General features: G+C 42.6%; 2 protein-coding genes across 3 annotated transcripts in view; one reads left to right on the top strand and one right to left on the bottom strand.

The window, feature by feature from the left end:
- Positions 1-26,998, bottom strand: part of LOC120431539 (uncharacterized) — a 264,144-nt gene that overhangs the window by 176,507 nt on the left and 60,639 nt on the right. The gene's annotated exons all lie outside the window — the stretch shown is intronic.
- Positions 18,787-26,998, top strand: part of LOC120431711 (uncharacterized) — a 35,612-nt gene continuing 27,400 nt past the window's right edge. Inside the window, exons 1-4 of one of the 2 annotated variants that reach the window (XM_052707979.1) lie at positions 18,787-19,052; positions 19,110-19,375; positions 19,444-19,815; positions 19,876-20,379. In XM_052707979.1, the coding sequence (XP_052563939.1) occupies positions 19,027-19,052; positions 19,110-19,375; positions 19,444-19,815; positions 19,876-20,379 (1,168 nt within the window). In that variant the 5' untranslated portion in view covers positions 18,787-19,026. The remainder of the gene's footprint in view (positions 19,053-19,109; positions 19,376-19,443; positions 19,816-19,875; positions 20,380-26,998) is intronic. The other variant, XM_052707980.1, reaches the window with a different exon arrangement.

The following is a 26,998-nucleotide window of genomic DNA, read 5'->3' as shown; positions in this document are numbered from 1 at the left end:
TGAACTCAAAAAGAAAAGCGGACGGTCTGCCACCCACATTATACCTGGACGATGTTGCTGCTGCGACTTCAGAGGAGAATTGTGCCCTGTTTGCTGCCCACTTCAAGGACGCGTTCAATTCCAGGTTCGCTTCGGAGGCGGAAATTATCGAAGCCACAAGGAACACTCCCATCAATGCTATCGAGTGTTCCCTCACGGAAGTTGCGAATTGCCAAGTATCTGCTGCTATTAACAAGCTCAAACTCTCCTAATCGCCCGGTCCCGACGGAATTCCCTCTTCGGTTATCAAACGATGTTCTGGTGCACTCCTTTCCCCCTTGACCTGCCTGTTCAACCTATCTTTGCGGCAAAGCTCCTTCCCGGATAAGTGGAAAGCCTCTTTTATGTTCCCGGTGCACAAGAAAGGTGACAAAAGCAGCGTCAAAAATTACCGTGGAATCACTTCTCTCTCGGCCTGTTCGAAGGTTTTCGAAATTCTGGTCAATAATGTTCTGTTTGACTCTTGCAAAAACTACATTTCCACGGATCAGCATGGCTTCTACCCTAAACGCTCTGTTGTCACGAATCTTGCTCAATTCGTGTCACATTGTCTTCAAGAAATGGATGCTGGAGCTCAAGTCGACGCAGTGTACACAGACTTGAAGGCGGCGTTCGATCGGGTTGACCACGGAGTTTTGCTAAAACGACTGGAAAGACTCGGAGTCTCCGCCAGTCTCGTTCGTTGGTTGAAGTCTTACCTCACCAACCGGATTCTGCGAGTCAAGATTGGGAACTCTGAGTCAGACATGTTCATAAGTCTCTCTGGCGTTCCTCAAGGCAGTAATTTAGATCCGTTACTGTTCATACTTTTCGCCAACGAACTGTCGATGCTGCTAAGCGAAGGGTGCCGGTTGTTTTACGCTGATGATGTCAAAATCTTCACCGTTGTTAGAAGCGTTTTGAACTGCTCAGCTCTGCAAAGACAGTTAAACCACTTTAACGAATGGTGCGTGCGTAACTTCCTGACGATCAGCATAGAAAAGTGTAGCACAATCTCTTTCCACCGTAAACTCAAACCCGTGGTCTTCGACTATGCCATCGCCGGAAACACTCTTGCTCGGGTAACCCAAGTACGTGACCTGGGCGTTACCCTTGATAGCAAATTGTGTTTAACTATCCACCTCCATGACATCGTGTCCAGAGCCAATCGACAGCTTGGATTCATCTTTAGGATCGCTGATGACTTCCGAGATGTCGCGTGCTTACGTTCATTATACTGCGCGCTGGTAAGATCCATCCTCGAGTTCTGCTCCGTAGTGTGGTGTCCGTACCAGAGCACTTGGACTGCTAAAATCGAATCAGTTTAGCGAAAATTCACCCGGCTTGCCATTCGCCGTGCAAGGAATCCTGCCGGTTGGAACACGTACGAAGAACGTTGTCGTGTCTTGCAGCTAGAGACTCTAGAGCGGAGGCGGCACGTCTCACAAGCAACGTTTGTTGCCAAAGTACTGGCCGGTGAAGTTGACACTCCTTGGATTCGCGCTCAAATTCAAATCTACACACCTGCTCGGCCACTTCGTCAACGCCAATATCTACAACTTGCTCACCGCAACACCAACTATGGACAGCACGAACCATTTCGTTTCATGTGTAGCCGATTCAATTTATTTTCCCACCTGTACGGTCCCAACATCTCCACCCCGCAGTTTCAACAACGAGCCCGACTCTGGTACTCTCGACAGCTTTAATCTGTTTTTGTGTTTCATGTTGTTAGCATTTGTCTTTAGTTAAGTTAAGTTTTGTCATTAAGACCACAAGTTGTCGGATGATTCAAATAAACAAATAAACAAATAACTGAAACTAACTGAGACGAAATCGTCCACCCTGAAGAAATTTTTGGAAACAATTATTTTGTATTCCTAGGCAATAGAAATTTAAATCTCAGTCAGAAAAAGTCAGGAGGCGGCGTCCTCCTAGCCATGAATGCCAGACCAAATCCAGAAGTAGTAACTTTCCATCACAAATGCAACTAGACGATAATGTAGGCAGTAACTCCTAAGAAATTTGCAATCTTTTATCATTTTTTTTCAAAAAAGTATACACCTCATTTTCCGAAGAAGACCGCGACTACTTTTCACGTCTCAGACGTCTCAGTCAATTCTCTGTCAGAAACGGATGTACCTACGCCAGGTATTGAAGGACTTTGACTCATCAAAAGGACCAAGACCCGACGGAATAGCACCTGCATTCCTAAAGAACCTTGCAGAAGAATTGACATTTCCACTGCATCATCTTTTCAACATGTCAATAAATACTGGAAAATTCCCACAAACATGGAAGAAGTCTTTTTTGGTGCCTATTTTCAAGCATAGAATAGAAGTCCAACTGTCAAAAACAAGTTGTATCACTTTTTTCTCGAGAACAAGTAGCGCCGCGTATCGGCGATGGTATACTTTATTATGCCACTACTCTGGCATAATTTCAAGAAAGTGTTGGTAAAGGTGGCAACAACACCATTATTGATTTTTATTCGGAAGAATTTAATTAAAATTTGTTTTATTCTTAGCATCAATAAAACGAGAGTGAAACACGCAGATGAAGGGGCAGTATGGAAAGTCTGCTGCTATATTTTTCTATGGTTCTAAACTTTCACAGCGCTTTCAAACTTCGTTTTGATAATTTATTTTTGATCAACATATATGATTTGTTTTACCACAATTTTTGCATCGCATTTCCAAAGAATTGCAGTTGAAAATCAAATTTTATCCTCGATTCTAGACTCAGCGACACAAAATTTTTCAATTTTAGGCTTATTTTACGCAAAATATAATTAATTTTTCAAAAAAAAGTTTTAATTCTGAAAAATATTTGTTTTAAATTATCCGTTGTAACCATTTTGCCGTCATCTTGGACAAAAAACCGCTCCGCCATTTTGAAATCTAGATTAAATTTTCAAAACAACCTATCCCTCATGGGTTTCCTATGCAGATAGGGCCTTTTGAAAATTTAATCGAGAAATCAGGTATAATTATGGTACAGCGGAACCCCGCTAGTTTGGAATTTTGGAATGTATAAAAAAAAATCGTGTTTGGACGCTTTTAGAATAAATCAAATTGATAATCCTTTAATTGACAAAAAAAGAATGTTCAAATAGATGCACACACTGTACATTTATCCACAAAACCTTGTGATTATTTATGCAATTGTTTTGTAATAAAAAGGACGAACCCAAGACGAACCTGATCAAACAGCTGAGAAGAATGATTTGTTTGAAGGTTGTTTAAGGATTTTTGTATGCTCCTGAACTAAGTTTTATATGCAGTTGTTTCAGCTAATGGGAATATGAAAGGAGCAGGCAAGAAAAAATGTTGAATTATTTGAGCATGATTTTTCATTTATATTGTTCAGTTTTGGCTGCTAATATACAGTACCATGTAGCCCTGTGGTAAACCTTCGGCCACATAAGCGGTAGATTGGGAGTTTAATCCTCGGCTCAACCCAACACAACTGAAGGAGGTATTAGACTATGGCAAACAAATAAACAAACTCACACTTTTTCGCGTTTGACAGTTTGCCAGCATGGTGTTAAGCTACACATAAAGAAAAACGTTACTTAATCCACCCTTAGGTGGTTGATGCCTTCCTCACATTCATATAGTATCATTCACCCTACACATTTCTTCTAATAGATTTGTCAGATCTTCAAAATGAATATAATTCAAAAGGTCTTTAGCTTAACTTTCGAAAGACGCGTAACATGATGGATTCGGAAACCATTTTCATAGAAATATATGAGAACCAACTGAAAAAGTAGGTAATCAACATCTAAGTGCTCGTAAATAAAAAATCTCCTGATGGCCAACACCATCTGTTTTAATTTGTTTTTTGTTCATATTCTATGTCCAATCCCAATGCCGTTTCAATGGGAACAACCGGAATTTGACCCCTGAACTTTCAGCTTATGAGAAAGAAGCTACGGAGCCGGAGATCATGATATCGAGCTTCTTCAAACTTGGCGAAAATTCCACTCCCATCAACAGCACATAGCTCTTCATGACCACCCCCGACACAGTCTTGCGGAACTTCTCCTACTATACCCTCCCCTTGACATGTCCCTGAACCACGTTCTCAATCGAATCCACTTTCCGCTTAATCAACGGCGCTCCCCCGCTACTGTCAATCTGAATCCACCCGTTGGACATGGCCTTGCTGAAGCCAACCTTGGCATTCGGCGAACTCTTCATCAGCTAAGCCTGTGCAGCTCTTCAGCCAGAACTACCCGGTAAATCGTTGCTTCAACTGCCCGTCTCCAGAATCACTTTACCCTCCTCGTTCAGTTCCCAGCACATCCGGGTGTCCTGTTCCGTCTGGATCACGCCTCTGACCGTCGACTCGATACTTTTCACGCCGCCCACAATCTTCTGGTGCTCCAGCACAAACACCGGCACCAAATCCAGCGGGTCGACGATCGTGCCTTGCTGGTCGATGCAGGATGCGCTCCGTTTCTTCATGATAGCCGATTCAGAATCGGCGATTCCGTCCGGGGATGGAATAAATTCACCAAAAAATATCATACAATCACAACCCGGCGACGGCAGATCACTCTCACATCAAAAAGATAAACAGAGAGAGAGAGAGAGAGAGAGAGAGAGAGAGAGAGAGAGAGAGAGAGAGAGCACGTTTGACGTTTACGCAGCAGCAGTGCCAGAAATACAAAACAAACTTATTATACAGACTTTTCAACACCAAAAATTCGAAACACTTATAGAGTAATCCAAGGCTGGAGTTAAACTTTCTGTGAAGTTGCTGTGAAGATTATCATAGCACTTTGAAAAGTTTAACTCCATGTTGCACGCACACACTCTCACTTTTAATTTCTCGATATCATAGGTAGAAAGCCATGAGCGCAAGCACCACAAACACCGTTCCCCCGAAAATGGTGCGGAGAGTAATTATTATTCGTTTACATTTTTACTTTTATTAAGTTATAAAATTAGTTAATAAGTCTAAGTGTTAAGTTTCTTATTAGTTTTTTATTTACATGTAATCGAGACATGACGACGATTTGTTTCATATTCTATACAGACTTTTTCAAGAAGAGATGCAGACTCTCATTTGAAACAATGTGGCAACCGGGCGATACGCATGCTGCGCGACTCTCGCGCGTAAGCAAAAAGATCCGGCCTTTGAGGTTATGCAAAAATCACCCTTTTTTGTAGCTACAAAAAAACTTTTTCGTGTCATAACTTTAAAAGTACTTCACTAAACAGAATAAAATTTAATAGGGTCTTAGGGGACCCCAAAACGAACAGAATAAGGCGGATCCGGCCAAAATCGATTCAGCCAGTTCTGAGATAATCGTGTGGAAAAAAAATCATGTCTACACACATCCCCACAGACATTTGTAGAGAATTTGATTCTGAGTCGATAGGTATACGTGAAGGTATATCTAGGAGGTGTATTTAAAAAGTTCATTTTTCGAGTGATTTTATAGCCTTGCCTCAGTGAGGTGAGGAAGGCAAAAATACTGTAAATTTAAAAAGATCGTTCGTTGGATTAAAAGTTCGCGTTGGTGAATATTCGTAGAAAGTAAGTAAGTAAGTAGACAAAAACATTAAATATAATTTGTACCAGCCTAATCATGATACATTATGAATTTCAATTTCTAAAGTTTTTGTTCATGTATTGTTTAAATCACACAACTTTTGAGGTGACTTCGGCTGATAAATTGACAATTTTGATGGATTTTGTTGTAACGTTTCGTCGGTAAGTTTAAACAAAATTGAAATTGACTTCATAGCTGTAGGCCACTATTACTAGTATCTTCCTTTTAAGTCCTAAGAATCCTAAGTGTTTGAGTACGACACGGAGCGATGGCTCCGGATACCCATATTTACTCTTAGCTACCTAATGGCATAGACAAAGACGAAGTTACAAAATGTTAGCCAGACATGTCACACTAATTTTGTGCTATGAAATGTTTAAAAATTAAAAAAAAATGTTTTAGAGGATTTAACTTCAATAGAAGATTTTAGGATTTTACAAAGGACAACACAAAAAATTTTAAGCAACATTTAAATAAACGCACAAGATTTTTGACAGCTGTATTTTTTTCAAATTCTCAGGCAATAGGTCCCAATGTAACAAAACCTTCAGTGTTAAAAAAATATCTGGTGGGCCAGTTTTAAACTTCGAGTTTTGTAAAAAAAAAAACTCACGTGAAACCTGTGACGAATTACTACACTTCGGTTAGTTATCATAATTCAATAAACAACATCATCTAGTCTAGAGCATTGGTTCTCACGGCACTTTCAGGACTTTCACCAAAAGTTTATAATTCATATCATGATATTCGGGGATTTTCTTCAGGGTTGAGATATTGGCATTAAAAAAAAAACATACAGAACATGGCGCTTATGTGCAGCCCGCGACCCGCACTTTGGTGACTGTAGGGAATGAGTAGTGCTAATGTGAAATAAAAGAAACCGAAAATAATAAGGAAAAGGTAAATGCAAAATAATTAAATAAAGTTCGACTTTTTGTTTGGTCAAACCTTCTTTACTCAAATTTGGGTAGAATGCCTAGAAGAATGATCGAGTTGCGTTTCATAAGAATTACATTAAACTTTTTAATGAGCTGTCGCGTTTCAGCGTGTATGGTTGAATTTTGACAGCTGCTTGCTCGAGAACGACAGTCATTTGACGAACGCGAAAAGAGTAGGATGTGCGCGAGAAATCGAGAGGTGGATTTTGAAAAAAATAAATTGTTTTGTTTTGTTCCGTCACCACAGTGACCACTGATTTAGAGCCTGCTCCTTCACCGTCTTTCGTATTGGTCCTGAATACTACAAATAAATCAATTATAGTTCGTTTTGATATTATATTTACGAACTAGCAGTGTCCTACTGTTACAGTTTGTTGACATTGGATTAGACCAGCTGGATTTGACAGTTATACCGGTTCGGTGTACACTGTGAAGCCAGAATAGTGAGAAGTGGCAAAATCCATGCAGCACTTTTGATACACGTCGCCATCTTGTTTTTCCTCTCAGTTACATTTCTATTCTATGTTTCAAGTCAGGCCCAAAATCAGACATACGTAATTATCGCGGAATTGCCCTTTTGTCTTGCATTCCAAAACTTTTCGAATCTATTAGAAATGAAAAAATCTTTCAGCAAGTAAAAAACTGCAACAGAACGGCTTTTTTAAAGGCCGCTCTACTAGCACCAACCTTTTAGAATTTGTAAATTTTACACTGAATGCAATGCATAATCGCAATTTCGTAGAAGCAATTTACACAGACTTTAGTAAGGCATTTGACAGAAACGACTTACCGATCGCGGGGCAACCGAGATTATGCTGAAAAAGGTTAAAAACGCCCCTAAAATCCTTGAAGCAGGTAAACCACCCACGCGCCATTATCTGGGGGCCTTATTCAGATTAAACAGAGATTAGCGGGCAGGGTATGTGAGTGTGGAACGGGGAGGGACAAGGAAGAGGACAATTTGCAACAGCGCTCATCACCACGATCGAGACCTAGAACGAAAGTCTTGTTTAAGCAGCGGGCTTCTGAAGAGTAGAGAGCAGATCCACTGCTTGCTTTCCCCGCTACCATCTGAGCAGGAAAGGATTGATGCTGGAGAAGTTTGTCAATGATATTTCAAATTGAGGTAAGGGTTGAGAAGAGAGGGATAGTGAGTGCCTCTTACGGCGCGCGCCGTTCTGGTTGTATTGGTGTGCAGTGATTGGGGTGGCCGAAGTGGACTGCAGTTAGCAACTGCAACTGCGTTGCTAGCAGCACGAGAAGGATGCGGCTGATCAGCGAGAGGGTGGGAGGTGCTGGACGGCGATTCTGTGCCACCCCGTCGCTCGGTGGGGTGGAGCGGCAGCGATCGAGAGACAGCTAGGCCGTGACCCGGGTGAGAGCGTTCTGTTTTATGTTGTGTTTGTGTTTGTGGCAGGAAGATGGATGTTAGCCGTTTTGTATGTATGTATCTTATATTTTACATATTTTTCCCCACTTTCCCTTTTCTTTTTCTTCTTTCCTTCTTTCAAGTCGCGTAAAAAATAGTATACCGGTCGTTAAACGAGAATGTCTAACTCGAGTTCATGCGTCGTTTTTACGGATTCGTTCTCCTCTTACTCTTATTTTTTCCGATAATTATAAATATAACGTAAAAGATATAACTACCTATAACGACTTCGGCTTAAAAATGCACCATTCGTGATAGTGTCACTTTATTAATAACTGCTCGAAACGAAAACTTTCAGTTACTATTTTTCGCAATTCTGTCGGTCTCGCAACACGATGAAATCATTGCAAACCTCACTATAAAGTTTTGATATAAATCATTTGGAAACCACAGAAAATACAATTTAATATATTTCTTAAATAGTAAAAGGAGGAGCCCTTCTCACAGCGTCGTTGCTCGGAAGGCACGCCGACGGGGGATTGAATGATAATTTGGCGCCGCGTTCGTATTAAAACTATTTCTAAATCAATGATTGTGTATCTTTCCGCAGTCGGCTGCCTAAGATTTTTAAAATTTCAACAGATAAACAAATTGCTTATGGTCGCATCACCTACCACAGTGAATCCTGACCTCATACCCATCTTACTAACCCCTCAAAACTCATGTGATACTTTGTCGGAGACGCAGTCGATTTGGCGGTCCCATCACTCAAGTATCGGACTAACATTCCCATCCACTTCCCCGTGTCTTACCACTGGTCGTGGCCGGCGTCGGTATTGATCAGCATGATAGGGACCTTTGAAAATTGCGAAGGGGTGATGATTGGTTCCTACTTTTCATCTGTGGTCCACGGAGCAATTTTTGGTGGTCCTGGTCAATAACGAAGTAGCAGCTACGGGTAGACACCAATGCTATGCTATGCTATGCATTTGACAGAAACGACTTACCATTATTAATCTTCAAACTGCAGAAAATTGGAATTCAACCGAATCTTTTGGAATGGCTTAAGTCATATTTGACTAAGCGCGAACAAATTGTTCGCTTCCAAAATGTACTATCGGAATCAATTCACGTCAACTCTGGGGTTCCACAAGGATCCCATTTAGGACCTCTTCTTTTCATCTTGTATGTAAACGACATTTCCTTCATTCCTAAAAAATTAACGTAGGTACTTGTATATGCAGACGACATGAAATTGTATATGGAAATAGGAAATGCCATTGACAGTCATGTACCTATTCCAAAACGAAATTAACCTTTGCTAGACTAGACTAACTTTTGTAGAACACTATAACACAATAATAAATAAGGCTACCAACTGTACGGATTTTTTCCTTACCGTACGGATTTTCAACCTTCTCCGCGGATTTTTAACAGACCGGAATTTTGATACGGAATGTTTTGCATAATACGGATTTGTACGGAATTTTAACAACTTTATAAAAATTTCATTGCTTTTTTGCTTGGGCCAAAGCTTTCTCTAATAAGATATTTTTATTTAACTGTCAGTTTGATTTTAAAGGGATAACTTGCATAACTTTCCGGGTTTCCCTCAGTTCAAACTTGATTGTCAATGATTGTTCTTTTCAAAATCCTTACAAAACATATTTATTAAATAAAAGATCAAATTTTGGCTTGTGAAAACCTTGTGTTGTGCTTGTATTTATAGGACCTCCAGAAATGTTTTCGTGAAAACACTAACAATGATATTATTCGTAAAAGCAAACTTGGCATTTCGTAAACTTTTAAACGTATAACAAAAATATTTTTAATTCCCAAATTCTAAACTTATCTAAATAATTCCTTGACAGTTTTTTTTTTTGTTATACCATGGTGTCATATCGGTAAAGTAAACGGATTTTGGCTTAGCAAGAGTTGGTAGCCTTAATAATAAACAAGGCAAAATGTACATTAGGCTTTATAAAGTGCTTTGCATTCAACTTCCAGGACCCGTATACTATTAAATTACTCTAGTATCGTCTGGAATCTATACTATGCCGTACACCAAGCACGTATTGAATCTGTCCAAAAACAATTCTTACTGCACGCACTACGTAAACTTAAGGGGTTACATGTAAACTTTTTTGAAAATCTGTTTTCAGGGCATTAAAATATACATTTTCATCTATTAACAAACCAAATTTGAAGACATTTGGTTGTATCATTACCGAGATATAGATATATATTTGAAGTTAGCAGTTTCAAAAAACGGGTGCCACGATATCTCAACATTGCTTCGACCAAATTGGCTCAAAATTTTGGTGAAGACTAGTTAAACCGGTACCGTGTGCATGACGAAGGCCGATTTTCAATAAGTTTATTTAAAAAAAGGAAAAATTTTTTTTTCTGTTTTTCATATAAAATATCTCCTGTTTTTGATTTTTGTATTTTTTGTAAATTCAAAATTTCAAAATCGGGCTTCGTCATGCACCCGGGATATGTCTTGGGAGTCTTCACCCAAAATTTCAGCCAATTTGGTCCGTCTCATCTCGAGATGTTTGTTTGTTTATTTGAAATCATCTGACCCGGTGGTCTCAATGAAGTTTGGTTGCTTAAAACTAATAAGAACTTTACAAACATAAATATAGTCAAGTTATCAAAACATAAATTTAAACAAAACATGATTTAACGGCTAGATCTTCTTATTCTTGATGCACGTTGTTGCAGGTTTTCAGCAGGACGAGATGAACGAGAACGATCTCGGAGTTCAGTTCGAAGTCTTTCCAAAAATCGGCTCACAGGTTCGTGAAAGTCGAACAGATGGTAGAACTCGTTGAAAGCTGTGGCCAGCGTACGAATAGGGGAGTTTTCCGCATAAACCGTACGGACCAACGGGCGTGAGAGGAATCCAGGGGTTGGGCGTAGATTCCTTGGCTGCACTCTGGCATTTAACTGGAAAAGAAGATTAGGGGAGTCGATTTCAGAGGTAATAACTTTCGCAGCGAATACAGCCCTTGAGATTGTTCGCCGGTTTTGGAGCGTCTCTATTCCAAGCAGGTTGCACCGAGTTTCGTAGCTTGGTAACTGAGCAGGATTATTCCACGGGAGGCGTCTCAGAGCAAACCAGACGAATTTCCTTTGTACACGTTCAATGCGATCGATCCAATTCTGGTGATAGGGTGCCCAGACAACTGCTGACGTCTCAAGGTGCGATCTCACAAGAGCACAGTACAATGTCCTAAGACATAACGGATCGTCAAATTCTTGAGCAGCCTTGAACATAAAACCAAGTTTCCGGTTGGCTTTGTCAATTACGGAAGATAGTTGCAGGTGAAAATCCAATTTCAGGTCAAGAAGTACACCCAAATCTTTGACAACTTCTAGGCGTTCCAGCACGTGAGAACCGAGATGGTAATCGAATGCGAACAATTCTCGACTTTGTTTCCGGTTGAAGGATATGACGTAGCATTTTGCGGAGCTCGGAGAATTTGTCCAGCCTTGATTGTAGCACGTAACAGTCGGCCAACGTGTCGATAGGGATGAACAGCTTGAAGTCGTCAGCGTAGGATAGCTTACAGTTTCCGCTAAACAGGAAATTGGCGTCGTTGAAGAACCCGGAAAAAACTATTGGGCCGAGGTTGCTCCCCTGAGCCACGCCGGAGCCGTTGGTAAATTCCAGTGAAACGGATGCGCCGATCTTCACCTGGATGATTCTACCCTTGAGATAAGATTCAAGCCAACGGCATAGCATTGGCGAGAAACCCAGTTTGGAGAACTTTTGTAGTGCAATATCGTGGTCAATCCGACCAAAAGCAGCTTTCAGGTCCGTGTAGATTGCATCGACTTGGCGTCCCTCGGCAATGTTATCAATGCAGAACGATGTAAACTCGAGCAGGTAAGTGTTCACCGATCTCTTCGGCATAAACCCATGTTGTTCCGGTGCAACGTAACTTCGACAGTTAAACAGGATCACATCGCTGACGATAATTTCTAGAAGCTTAGAACCGGAACACAAAGACGTGATCCCTCGATAGTTTTCAATGGAACGCTTTGAACCTTTCTTGAAAATTGGAAACATGAAAGATTTCTTCCATGCTGTTGGAAATGTGGCTTGACGCAAGAAAAGGTTAAATATAACCAAAAGTGGTTCAATCAGTTGATTTGCACAGCGCTTGAGAACAGCAGAAGGGATTCCGTCGGGTCCTGGTGAAAATGATGACTTCAACTTCTTCGTCGCCTTCTCGATAATGTCACGTGAAATGACAAACGTGTTGATATCGACCAGATCACGGGGAACAGCGTCAAGATGATGAGTAGAAGAAATGATTTCGGGCTCCCGGAATACGGACGAAAAGTGTCTGGCAAATAGTTCGCATTTCTCGTCGTTTGTAGTTGCAGTCGAATCGCCCAACACCATCGTTGCAGGAAGGCCACGTTCCTTGTACTTCGATTTTACAAAAATTCAAGAATTTTTTGGGATTTCGCCGCAGTTGCGATTGGGTCTTACGGATGTAGACGTTGTACCTGTAACGATTGTATCGGCGGTAACGGGAACTAGCGGCGTTGAAGGCCAGTTTCGTCATACGGCAGCGGCGCAGGGTGAACGTTTTCAGTGCAGCGGCACGTTCTTTTTTCAGGCGTTTAAGACGAGCGTTCGACCATTCGGGTTTAGGCGGAGTTCTGAATTGAGGAGTGTGTTGGGCAAGATGAAAATTCAATAGGTTTGAAAATTCCCGAACAGCTGTGTCTACGTCCATGGCAGAGGTAACTGGGGTCCAGTCAACATCCGCCAGAGTCCTTTGCAGTTCGTCGAAGTTAGTTCGTTTGTAGTTCAATACCCGGTCGTTGTTGTCTACCTGTACAAACACGGTCCTAGATGCGTCAATGTCAAACACCAGCGCTGGATGGGGGGCGTCCAGAGGCACGAGTGGCTCGTCAGCAGCAGCAACTACGGTGCAGTCGTCGTCACTGACAAATATCAGATCTAGGATGCGGTTACGATCGTTTTTCACCAGATTGCATTGATGCATGTTGCAGTTAGCCATTCCATCTAACATTACTCCGTGCGTGAGTCGTTCTTTCTCGGTTCTAGAACGCGTGAGCTGCGGATCGACGTAGGATCGGTTACCAGAAAGGTGCTTCCAGACTAGGCTTCCTTGGTTGTAGTCACCTGCAACAACAATGACGTCATGCGGTCCGGCGATACGACGTATGTTTTCGATGCAGCTAAGATGCTTCTCCATCAGCTCGGTCTCAAAACGCTTCTCTGGGGGAAGATACCAGCAGCCGACGAAAATTCTCTTACTCGGAGTGCGAATTGTGACGAACATCTGTTCAAGATTCTCGGCTACAGCTTGGACGCATTCAACAGAATCGAGAGAATTTCGCACGGCGATAAGGACACCGCCCCCGACTTTTCGCTTACTGTTTGCAGGATTCCGGTATGTATGGTAGACAGAGAAATTGTTACCAAACAGTTGGGCCGAGGTGACTCGACCATCAAGCCAGGTTTCGGTTAGGAGAATTACGTCATGATCACAGTCGCAGCATGACAGGAAGAAATCGTCGACCTTCGTATTCAGACCCCGTACATTCTGATAGTAGAAACGGATAGGTTCGAAAATAACGGGTTGACCAGCACTGGAACGTCGATTGTCGTGGTGTACGGGTGTCGTCGGATCGTCGCTGTGTACGGGCGTCGTCTGAACGTCGCTGGAAAGCAAGCGGGGATCAGGGTCCAGCGCGTAACCGACTTGAAAAGCAGCTTGGTACTTGCCTGCGTTTGGTGTTTGGAAGACCCCTTCCCTAGAGCCGAACACAGGGCCGGGACGACTTTGATGGCCGGAACGTGATGAGTCGCAGCAGTGCGGTGGCACGACTGTGTCGGGAGGGTCGGGGTCTTCCATGATGCGGATGGGCGGGCGTCCCGGGTCAGCATTGTCAGTCGATTGTTGAGAAGCTGCATCCTGACTGCGATACGCGGAATCCTGACGAAGCGACTCGTTTGTTGAAACGTTGCTGGAAGTTAAGCGGGCATCAGGGAGCGAGACGAGATCATTTTCGGCATACGGGTACTTGCCTACGGATCGATTTGGAAGACCCCACGCCTTGGACCGAACACGGGGCCGGGACGACTTGGATGGCTCGAACAAAAGGCGTAATTGCGGGAATGCGGTGGCACGACCGTGACGGATAGGCGGGGATCTTCCATGTAGCATGTAGACGTGCGTCCCGGGTCAGCGAAGCTGGCGCGTACTGGCGATACATTTGGAGAATTCCCACAATTCCACGCTGACCGAACGCCGCTTACTCCGCCCGGTGCTTCTTGAGGGATCCTGGACTGAGAGCCCCCAAACTCCCACGCTGACTGAAGGTAGTTTACTCCACTCGACGGTTTTTGACGAACCCCAAACTTTGATCGTCACCGGACGTCTTACGGTCATAAAAGATGAACTCGCGGAACGAAACGCCGGCAGGCCAGTTGTCACCGTCCAATGCCGTCTCTTCGTGCTTCAGATCGACTCCAACTTTGAAGGAAACGGCACGTAATTTGCTGATGTCCGCGTCCTTCTTCACCAGCATCTTCACGTCGATTATCTCATCGTCATCAAACGAGAGACACTCACGGACCATTACGCGAATGTCATCTTCCGTCACGGTGGGCGGAAAGCTCGACAACCAGATCCACACCATGTCGTCGTGACCATCGGTGGTGGGTAAGATTGGCACCGCGGACTTCATCACCTTGCGACCAACCGAAGCCTTGGGAACCTCTGGCTTCACGGACGAGGAAGAGCTACGCCGTCTTTTGTTAGATGGCCAAGTCGGTTCAACCTTCGGGTCAGGAAGCTTGGACATCAACTGGTCAATCTTTTCGTTGGTTTCGGCCAGTTCAGCTTTGACCTCTTCGATAGCCTTCGTCTGGGTTTCCGAGACAGTGCGGAAAGCTTCGCAGAGGGCCCGGAACGCAGTGCGGTACTCGGGGGTTTCCATGGCCTTCACACATCCGTCGCAGCGCCAAAACAGGTTCGGCACATCCTGCACTGACCTCATGTGTTGCTGGGTGGAGGAAGTGCAGTGGATGTGGAAAGATTCCCCACAAAGGCCGTTGCACTGGAAAAAGGCAGCAGCTTTGATGGGCTGATTGCATTTTTAACAGCTAGCTGCGGTTGAATCCATTGTTATGGCAGCACTGCTCGTTCTGTAAAACGCCAACAAGTATGCAACCAACGTGTAGCTGCTAGTCGCGACTCCGCTATCAGCCAAAAGATGGCGCTGATTTTTGTCGACGAAAGCGTTGTAGGGAGATAGACAAACAACAAGTATCCAAAACACTTGATAAACGCCAATAGTTTTCAATAACTTTCAATTAACTTTTACACTTAAACTCGCGACAAATCAAGTGAACTCCAGTTGATCCGTGTAGAAAAACACCCGATGTATGAACCGAACGTGAATTTGCGACGAATAATATGGTGTATCACTAGGAAAATCGCGAAGGAATTACGCACAGAGCAAAAAGCAAAACAAACCGTACGTACACGTAGAATTCAAGAGATATCGTGGCACCCGTAAATCAACTTGGTGTTCAGAGAAAAACGCTCAGAAAGTTAGACAGTTGACTTTGCGCATGGCAAAATTCTTAGCTTAAATCGTCTCTAACTTAGTCAAATCATGAAATATCATCATGAAACTTTCAGGAATGATTGAAAATCATCTTCTAAGTGGATTTAATAAATTTTCTGTACTATGAAATTTTGTGATTTTCTACATGTATGTAACCCCTTAACTGGACTGCATTTCCTCTCCCATTGTATGAAGCACTAGGGTGTAATATCAAAATCGATTTTCCAGCACAGCAATTTTTCAGTTCCTTTTGGGGTCCTAAACAACTCCCCAAAGTTTGGGAACGATTGGTTTAGTCCTCACTTTGCGCAAAGCGATTCAATTTTCCATATAAATTTGTATGGGAAAAACATTTTTTTTTTTGATTTTGATATAAATATATAAAATCCACGTTTCAAGCTGTACTAAAACCGGATTCATAGCTAGCTTGTCCCTCAAAGAAGATACAGCGTTCTTAAAACTCGTCTAAAACGTGATTTTCGAGCAAAAAACACGTTTTAGACGAGTTTTGGACACGCTGTATCTTTTTTTTAGGAGCAAGTTAGCACCATACTCTCTTCGGGAATGTTGTAGAGCACCTTCCAGAGCATCTGATCGTGGATTTTATAAATATCGAAATCCAAAAAAATGTACAAATTTACATGGAAAATTGAATCGCTTTGCGCTAAGTGAGGACTAAACCAATCGTTCCCAAACTTTGGGGAGTTGTTTAGGACCCCAAAAGGAAGTGAAAAATTGCTGTGCTCGCTAAATTTGGACAACTTTATTTTTTCCATACAGCCATATTACACCCTAATGAAGCACGCTGCATGCTCATAATAATACAATCATTACAAGAACGTCGTAAATTTGCCATGCTCTCATCAACGACATTATTTCTCAACGCATACAGTCAGCAGCATTATTTTCAGAAATACGCAATAGTATTCATGAACCAAGCCGTACTCTTAGTCATTCACCACTTTATAAGGCGTCATCCATAAAGTACGTACGCTCTTAGGGGGGAGGGGGGGTTACCGTAGGTGTGACAAGATGTGACCAAGGGGGGAGGGTGGGTTTGCGAGACTGTGACGTCACGCTAGGTTGTTTTTTTATGATTGCATAATATTAATTCGAAATGTACACAATTAAATTAAATCCTCGTTTGGCGTCATCCATAAAGTATGTCACGCAAAAATCGGCCAAAATTAACCCCCCCTCCCCCCTATGTCACACTTTGTCACACAAGGTTGAACTCCCCTCAAAAAGTACGTCACATTTTACCAGACCCCCCCCCCCCTTGTTTCGATGGGATTTTTTGTAGTTTTTATTTCTTTAAACTCTCATAATTTTGGTATTTTTGCCAATTTTAATATGGAAAAAATAAAAGTTGTCTAATTATTCATTTTTTAGAATAAACATTGCGATATAAAAAAACAGTTTGGTATCTTTTTAAAATTAGATCTAGTATAACATTCAAGTATTAAAATATCTTGAAAACTGTTTTCACAGCTTTGTATCTAATTAGTTCAAACCATTTATAGCAGTTTTCTTATGAACATCCTGCTTTCAAGCCATTTATTTTTATCGAGCAAGTATTTGCAAAATATTGAAGTTCCAGCTGAATAAAAAAAAGTGACTATATAATAATTCATAATGTGATACTTGTAAATAATAGTAAGCAAACAATTCTAGAAACAAGGATTTAATTTAATTGTGTACATTTCGAATTAATATTATGCAATATTAAAAAAAGCCTAGCGTGACGTCACAGTCTCGCAAACCCCCCTCCCCCCTTCGTCACATCTTGTCACACCTACGGTAACCCCCCCTCCCCCCCTAAGAGCGTACGTACTTTATGGATGACGCCTTTCTAAAATTGTTTGCTTACTATTATTTAGATGTACCGTCATCAGGGGTGACATAGGGTCTGGGGGGTGAGATTGGGTCATACAAATTTCTGCATTTTTGTATGACCCAAAACTCACCCCCAGACCCAATGTCACCCCTGATAACGGTATCACATTATAATTTATTATATAGTCACATTTTTTTTCAGCTGGAATTTCAATATTTTGCAAATTCTTGCTTGATAAAAATAAATGCTTTGAAAGCAGGGTGTTCATAAGAAAACTGCTATAAATGGTTTGAACTTATTAGATACAAAGCTGTGAAAAACAGTTTTCAAGATTTTTTAATACTTGAATGTTATATCAGGTCTTATAATTTTTAAAAGATACAAAACTGTTTTTTTGTGTCGTAATGTTTATTCTAAAAAATGAATAATTAGACAATTTATTTTTTTTCATATTAAAATTGGCAAAAATACCAAAATTATGAGGGTTTAAACATATAAAAACTATAAAAAAATCCCATCAAAAACAAGGCGGGGGGGGGGGGTCTGGCAAAATGTGACGTACTTTTTGAGGGGTGGTTCAACTTTGTGTGACAAAGTGTGACATAGAGGGGAGGGGGGGTTAATTTTGGCCGATTTTTGCGTGACATACTTTATGGATGGCGCCCAATGAAAATTCACATTACATACATTTTGACATGTCTTAACCGGAACTACGAAAAAATCTGTACAATAGAAATAATATTGCTTATTGTGAGATAAAATCACGTTTCTCCTTTGCTGTGAGTGACAGGAGTAATATTGCTGCCTAACTACCGCAGTGTAAAAATCAGCAAGTTGAACTGAAATTCTGCGTTGATTTGGCTGTCAACTTGGTTTGTTTTGAATAATTTCCAAAAAGTCAGTTGAAAACTCAAGGCAACCTTTGACAACAGCCAAAAATTTGTTCTGCGGTTGTCATGCGGCTGTCATGCGACCATTATCTTGCGGTCGTATCACCGCGCGTGAACTCTAATTATTGACGCCCGCAGTAATATCTAGTATGTAAGAAAATTGTAAGCAGTCTACATAAGCTTTACGAGTAAACAATAAATATTACTGGGCAACCAAGGGCACATTTTGGAATTTGTTATTATGCCAAGTAACACCAAAACATGGTATTCCCGTGTTATTTACCCCTGCTCGGGGTGCGCACATTTGTGACGTCCGAGAAGAAACAGCCATCGATTAGGATGTGGTCGATTTGCGTTGTTGTACGTTGGTCAGGTGATGTCCAGGTGGCTTTATAGATGTCCTTGCGTCCTCCAATTCCTCATATTGGAAATATTAGAAATTGTGAGAATAACGATGATACGAGCGATTGTTCCTCGTGCCCTGTATGGTCGTCTTCCTCCACTAAATAAGATTTGTCATTCGTTCGACCAATGAAAAAGTAAGTAATAATAAATATATGTATTGATTACAGATTGATGAGATAAAAACAACGGAAAATAAGACCTTTCTTATCGCTGCTTTGTATTTGGAGGATAGATTTCAAATTTATCAAATTCCTAATGAAAAAATAGAGATCGACAATAGTACAATTAAATCCATACAAAAGATTCGCCGCCCAGGAAGAACCACAAGAACTCTTTTACTGCAACATTCGTCCAATTTGTATTTGATCACTGGTTATATGGATTCGGATTCAGGAAAAATTGCGTAAGTTTTATTCTATGTTCCCACTTTATAAAATAACTTTTTTTGATTATTCTACAGGGTTTACAGGTGGCTCAATTATCATTTCTCAGTAGAGGATGTGAAAGATGTGCCACGTCACACGGAATTGATAGTACACGGCAGCAAACAGTTGGTGATTTTGGTTTTAGACTTTACCAATCATCCAGAACGATCGACTAATCACATATATGTGTTGAATGACCAACGAAAAATTGTGAAAACTCAAGAAATGTATTTTCTCTTTCCACGCATGCCGCACTATGTCGTCAACGATGATTTGTATATCCTACGTTGCCTGGCTATTGGTAAGATATCCAAAAAATTAAAATAATTATTGTAATTTAATTTTTACGTGTTCCATTTTTTATTTCAGATAAATGTTTCCTTTATAAATGGAACGGTGAAAATCTCTTCCTAAGAGTCAGTAAAATTGGTCTAAATCCAAAACATATCGAGCTTATTGATAACAAGGACAGCATCATTGCTTTGTCATTCAAAAATGAACTGTTCTTTTACCGTGGTCAACCGCTCCTGAAGGTGGCATCAGCATACGCAGTGGTTTCCGAACATGGTCCTCCAATAGCCAATCACATTTTTCTTGGCCCTACTACAAAGCAATTCTATCTGTACAAAGAGTCCCAAAACGGAAATTTGTACATTTTCCTTATCGGCGATGAGTACGAAAATGTGTTGGAGGTATTTCAACTAAAGCTGAGTAAACATCAACGAATGAGTCCAAGTGAAGGTATGAAAAAACTGCCACGTTTTGTGTTGTTGTTTGTATCCAATTAAATTTCTTTTTCAGGAGACCAAGAAAATTTCAATGCACTTAAAACAAGCCTTTTGAACATTAAAACGATTGTGAATATAAGAAAGGGTTGGATTGATTTAATGAAATATCAAATGACTAAGGTTGTTCGTGCTTGTAAAAGTCATTCTAGATCTTCGTTGTCAACGAACACGGTTTTTATAGCCGAGTCAAATGCGGTGACAAAAATGTCCATGGAAGGGATATCGAAAGATCATACATCACTATCAGCATTGTATAAATGGAACAGTTTAAAAAGTATGTTAAGCAACATATATACAAGATCAAAGGACCTCTTCTATCTGAATAGACCCAACGCTGTGCACATCGATATGAAAGTTCAGGGAAATCTGCATACAAAAAATGTTGAAATTAAAAGTATTACGGTCAATCCCAGCATCAGCAGGAAACGATCTAAAAGAAAGGTACAGTCGGTTCGCAGTCTCACTGGAGTAACAATTAACGCAAATGATGTTATACATTTGAGTAGCTCGTTCAAAGGTAATTTATTTATCAAGATATATATGTCTCAAAGCGAATGATTTCATTGAAAACTGAAAATTTCACAACATGGTTTGGTATTGTTGTGCCCTTCCACATACTAGACTTGATTTCATGGTATTTTACCATCTATTGGGCAACCAAGGGCACATTTTGGTCTCTGTTATTTACCCAAGTAATACCAAAATTTGGTATTCCCTTGTTATTTATCCCTGCTCGTGTTTGAAACGTTCTCTAGCCATTCCAGGTTCAAACGCCTTCGAAACGGCGTTGAAGATGCGACAACAACGGTCGATGGGTTGGTTGTAATCATAGAGCGTGATGGATGAACTTTTTTTGAAGATGAACCTATGAGTAAAGTACTCTCGGTAATTTCGGGATTTATCCTCTCCGTCCGCACACAGTACCATTTTACTACCGAATCGCGCTCTTTATCCTCTCGTATGCCGATGCCCAGTTCTGGGTGCATACACCGTTCCACCAGGGTAGACGGCGCAGGGCGTACAGAGTAAAGGTGTATTCACATTATAACGCATCCGCAGCCGCAGCCGCATCCGCACAAAATTTGACAGTACGGACGCGATTTCTCCGATTTCTCCAATGCATTTCATATGCAGCCATTCACACTGTTTTGCATCCGTATACGGATCCGTACTGCGGATACGGATGCACATGTATAATGTGAATACACCTTAAAGCACGCTGATCTTACTCACTTGTTTTTGACTATGCTGACGAAGAGAGTTTTGAGGGCGTGTTGCGTCGAAGAAACCCCAACATCGTAAATGCTTTGGCTGTAGTAGCGGCGACGTGGTCCGAGAAGTTTAGTTTCCGGTCAATCAGCAGGCCTAGATCCCTGAGTTTGAGTGCGAGCTTCGTCGGAGGATGACAGGATCAATCCTGCGCATCCTCTGGTGAAAAAAAAAGTGGAAAAAAGAAGAAAATCCGACGAGTTGGTCGGGCGTCGGAGCCAGTTTGAGTGCGAGCTTCGTCGGAGGACGACAGGATCAATCCTGCGCATCCTCTGGTGAAAAAAAAGTGGAAAAAGAAGAAAATCCGACGAGTTGGTCGGGCGTCGGAGCCAGTTTGAGTGCAAGCTTCGTCGGAGGATGACAGAATCAATCCTGCGCATCCTCTGGTGAAAAAAAAGTGGAAAAAACTCGCTTTGTCCTAAGGTTTCTATACGTGGTGTCAATCCAAAATTTTCGCGAAGTGAAAACGTTACGTGACGAATTCCTCTCTCGGCAAATTTCCCCTCTTTTTGGTGCACGCTGGTTGGATGAACGAACGTTTCCCAATCAGTCAATCGAGAGACGTGAGATTGATGTATCTTAAATCACCCCCACTCCACCTCATAATTTTCGGATCGACGACGAGGCAACAAAACGAGGCTCAGTCGGTCCCGAAAATTCATTCTATTGCTGGACGTCGACGAGAACACATCAGAAGCAGATGGCCTGGTGGCCCGGTAGCAGACGGCCTGGAGGTCCAGGAGCAGATGGCTTGGAGGCAAGGACCAGTTAAGACATGCCATTCGCGGGAGTCGATCATTGGAACTGGCCACCACCTGGACTGGAGTGGCCGGAGGCCCCAGGGATTTTCCCATGGGGGGACATTTTCCGGACCGTAAGAGTTGGGCCAATATGGGTATCAAACTTTATGGTTTTTGATACTGGATATGAAATTTGACATTTCGGCAGTAGTGGCCACAATCCAGTGGCCGGAGGCCCCGCGGATGTTTCGATGGGGGGACATTAGCCGAACCGTAAGAGTTGGGGCAATATGGGTATCAAACTTTATGGTTTTTGATACTGGACATGAAATTTGACATTTCGGCAGTAGTGGCCACAATCCGGAGTGGCCGGAGGCCCCGCGGATGTTCCGATGGGGGGACATTTGCCGGACCGTTAGAGTTTGGCCACTAATTGTACCAAACTTTATGGTTTTTGATACTGGAAATGAAATTTGACATTTCGGCAGTAGTGGCCACAATCCGGAGTGGCCGGAGGCCCCGCGGATGTTCCGATGGGGGGACATTTGCCGGACCGTTAGAGTTTGGCCACTAATTGTATCAAACTTTATGGTTTTTGATACTGGAAATGAAATTTGACATTTCGGCAGTAGTGGCCACAATCCGGAGTGGCCGGAGGCCCCGCGGATGTTCCGATGGGGGGACATTTGCCGAACCGTAAGAGTTGGGGCAATATGGGTATCAAACTTTATGGTTTTTGATACTGGACAAGAAATTTGACATTTCGGCAGTAGTGGCCACAATCCGGAGTGGCCGGAGGCCCCGCGGATGTTCCGATGGGGGGACATTTGCCGAACCGTAAGAGTTGACCAATATGGGTATCAAACTTTATGGTTTTTGATACTGGACATGAAATTTGATATTTTGGCAGTAGTGGCCACAATCCGGAGTGGCCGGAGGTCCCGCGGATGTTCCGATGGGGGGACATTTGCCGAACCGTAAGAGTTGGGGCAATATGGGTATCAAACTTTATGATTTTTGATACTGGATATAAAAAGTTGCATTTGGCCATTATCTGAATTTAAGCAGTTAAAATATATTGCTTATTAGCCAGGAAGTAATAAATAGATTACTGCGATGCACATTTTTTTGTGCCACTGCGAAGATCTGTTGCTGGAAATTTAGAATAACTATCTCGTAATCAATTAGAGCCCTGTAAAGGGCAGTTTTATTGTCTGCTGTTCAAATTTCCTTTACTGCCGCCAATTGCTTGCAACAGCCTTGCAAAAACATTCCAGCATCTTGGTAACTTTTGAGTGGTGAAGGAAAGTCAATTGATTTCACTTCGATTTCTATTTCAGCTCCACTTGCAATTCCCGTCCCCTTAGTTCGATAGGACGGTAATTATAAGGGGGAAATTTGGACCGGACATTCTAATCGAAAATTTCAACAATCATCTTGCAAAGTTCTTTGTCATACTGGTCATGTGTAACATAACCACCTGCACCTTTTTTTTTATTCCGATCTGTAAAACTAGCTCTGGCGAGGGTTCTGGGCACTGTGGCAATCGATTTTACCGGCGGGTTGCTTCCGGTTGCATTTGATTTGAGGAGAAGGTTTTTCAATCCACCAGAGGCTTATTCGGGGGCAACAGTTTCGGTAATCCGGAAGATCCGGTAAGTTTCATATTTGCAGTGTTTAGCATAAAAAAACAAACTTAGACCAATCTTTCAAGTGTGCGCTCTTTTTGGGGGAGGGGGGGGGGCGCATACCGAAGAATAGCGGAATTTGGGGGGCGTTATTTCGGGGTTTGAGCGCGAATCGAGGGAGCGTTATTGCGGGGTTTCGCGTAAAACGGGGTTTTCTTTTTTAATTGAATTTACAATTTAACGAAATATTTATATAACGGGTCATCCTCAAAACACTGATATGGGGCCATCCTCAAATCTGGGTATCCAAGAACTCCCGGATGTCATGGCCTAGATAGCTACCTGATCAACGGAGGTCTATAAGGGTGAATTAAAAATCGGTATAGCTTCAGGTAGCTTCAGTGAACCACGATGGATACCTTTCACCATGTTGGATTAGTATGGGTCCTTCAGGAACTCCCAGGAGTTATGACCTGATGATCTACCTGATCAACGAGGGTCTATATGGGTGTATTAATCATCGGTATAACTTGAAACTGTTGGCTTGGCCAGCACAGAGCAAGAGACTCAGACCGAGTCGGCATTGCTACTAGGTGATTCAGGGGAGGTGACGGACAATCAGGAAAACCACGAATTTAAACTTTTTCACAGCACTTTATTGCGGGATCTTTGGGAAGTTGGAAGTGGTGTGTGGGTATGTCAGTGTAAGTCGTTCAGGGGCTATTCTTACCGCGCAAACTCAGCTGATGATCGCGCGCCGGCGACGTTCGGGCCGGCAGAGTGGCTTCCAGCCTCGACTCTGCGGCGACGGCCCCGTAGAGGGGGGGGGGGGGGTTGTTTGCTGGCTTGTTCCTAGCTGCGTTCGTCCGGTCCTTCGGTTGCCGGATGCAGCTTCGTTCGCCGACCTTCGTAGGCTGCTCGATTCTACGGCTTCGTGCCGGTTCCGGGTTGATGGACGACCAGCGGGCGTTGCTGGCTCCGACGGGCAGGCGTCTTCCCAAGTAACATTTTTTGTTGCGGCTCCTTAAATGCAACTATTTCGTAACTCCCAAAATGTGCTATCACAACATAGTTAGAACACTCGTGGTGCCCTAAAAAGCGCACGAAAATTTTGTGTTGGCAACATTTAGTCGTTTGTTTCAACTTTGTTACGACGAAGTTCCAGAAACAATTTGTTTGTCTAAATATGTCGGTAAAGTAGTTTGTTGTGTTGTCATGATGTTGCCATTATGTTGTCGTTTAATTTTCGAGAAACAAAACAAAATCTATTTGAACAAAAAAACTAAAGTGCCCCTGTCGGGATTCTGGACTGGTACCTTCAGATCTTCACACCTTGCCTCTACCACTGAGCCACGGATGAATTGATGAATGGGCAAATGGTTGGGCTGAACTGTATCTAAGGATTTTTGATTTCAATATTATTCTTAGCACATAAATCGGGCTAAGTCACATGTTGCAACAATGGAACCAATAAGTTTTCAATATGTTTCGATTACAAAACGAAATGGATTGTTGCAAAGTTGTTTTCAATTCGAAACGTTTGCAACATTGCAACGTATTGTTGCTAAAATGTTATTAATATGTTTCTACAGCAAAACAAAACAAAAACTGGACTTAGTCAAATTTATCATGTTGCCAAATGCTACTTGGGTTCCCTCCTTGACTAATCGGCAAGCCCCGGAGTCCACCGATTTGGGCTCGCCGAGAGGGTTCCCTCCTTTACGTTGAAGGCCAGCGGCCTAAGGGTAGTCGTCCTTGATGATTATGGCGTGGGGAGGCGCCAGACGACGGGTTGGGGTCCTTTTACCGCCCTCAGCATGGTCATGAACCCGCCGTTGTTCGCAATCACCTCCTTCAGTTGGTCCTGCTCCCGGGTCAACGCTTGGGTCTGTTTTCCGGTCTTCAACAGCACCTTCTGGGCCCGCTCCCGTTACCCCTTCAACCGTCTAATCTATCCGCACCAGATTCTCCAGTTAGTGTTTCTTCCGCAGTCGGTTCTCCCGGACCATGACCACGTTCCTGTTGCCGGCTTTCGGGTTTGGCCACCACGTCGAATTGCACTCAATCTTCTGCACGAGACTGCTGGCGTTAAGCCCCTCCACGGCAGGTTCGTACTCTTCGGCCGATTCGACGCTGTCCGCGGCATCATCCGAGAACCGCACCGACGTCAGTAGTTTTTGTCTCGTTGACCGCAGTGTCCTGAATGTCATCTTTGAAGTAGGCAGATTTAGGAAATATTCGGAGCAGAACAAAATCTCCCGGAGCGTATACAGTGTATTTTAACATAATTTATGCAGAATGTAAATGTAAATGTGTGTGTGTGTGTGTGTGTGTTTTTTTTTTTTTTTTACAAGGTCGGAATCTGCTACTAGACACCTGAGAATTAATTTCTCAGGTAGTGTGGGGTTGGGAAACAATGAGTTTCCCGACCCACTAAACCAGTCCTTGAACGCCGTGCCCTTTTCCTCCCGGGACCACCTTTCGGTATAACTTCGGGGGGGAGGCGTTGCATTTTCTGCACTAGTCTACTTACAGGATCCATGCCGGGTGCTAGAACCATTTCCTGTTCTACATACATATGAGTCCATGCGAGGGTTTAACCGCGCCCAAGAATCGCGTTGCTTTTGATCGGCTAGTCATATGCAGCGCTCTCCTTGGACCATCGAGACGTGTACCGATTTGGTAGAGCCAACCGTCATAATGTGCTCTCCTTCATAGCCACACTCGTGGGTTCTCGACTCCTGTGACCATCGAGACGTGTACCGATTTGGTAGAACCGACCATCATAACGTGCTCTCCTTCACAGCCACACTCGTTGGTTTTCGACTAGGCTCCTAGCACGGGTATGAATCTTCAAGCAATTTCAATATGGCGACTTGTATCAGAAGAAAGTGAGGCATTTTCGCTAGTTCTCACTGTTCTGTGTTCTGCGTGCAAGTCCGCAATTATCGACCACACACATACTAACACAAAGCGCCACCAAGAGGCAAAAGGTAGTTACGAATATTGTTGGCACTTTTGTTAAAAAATATGCGGTTTTTCAAAAACAAATAACAAAACCAACTTTTAAGTGTAGTTCGACTATCAAACTTATAATTCGTTGCTGATTTGTTAGGATTTTTTTTTAAAATAAAAAGTTTTTTTGCAGCACCCCTTTTGGGCGGACATTTCTGTTGTCACCTTTTGGTTCCTTGGATTAGCCATGGATAATTTCACAGTGTAATAAACAGGGCAGCTACCACCACGCGGCGCCACCGTTTTGATTGAGAAAATGATACATGTTTTTCAGACGAGTTTCAATCCCGTGCTCCTAGTCGTTCCTCCTCTGATCGTCTCTCCATTTCCGCTGGAGAGCCGAAGTGATCTGCGTCTCCGCTCCGACGACCGCATTCCACTTGGCGATGTCGCTGCACATTCTTCGCACCACATTATCCGGGCTGGTGTCTGCTCCGATAATGGCCAGCATTTCGCTTCGCGCTGCCTCGAAGCGAGGGCAGCC

This window comes from Culex pipiens, chromosome 2 (assembly GCF_016801865.2).
Source record: "Culex pipiens pallens isolate TS chromosome 2, TS_CPP_V2, whole genome shotgun sequence".
NCBI lineage: Eukaryota > Metazoa > Arthropoda > Insecta > Diptera > Culicidae > Culex > Culex pipiens.
This window is presented reverse-complemented; position numbering and strand designations above follow the sequence as displayed.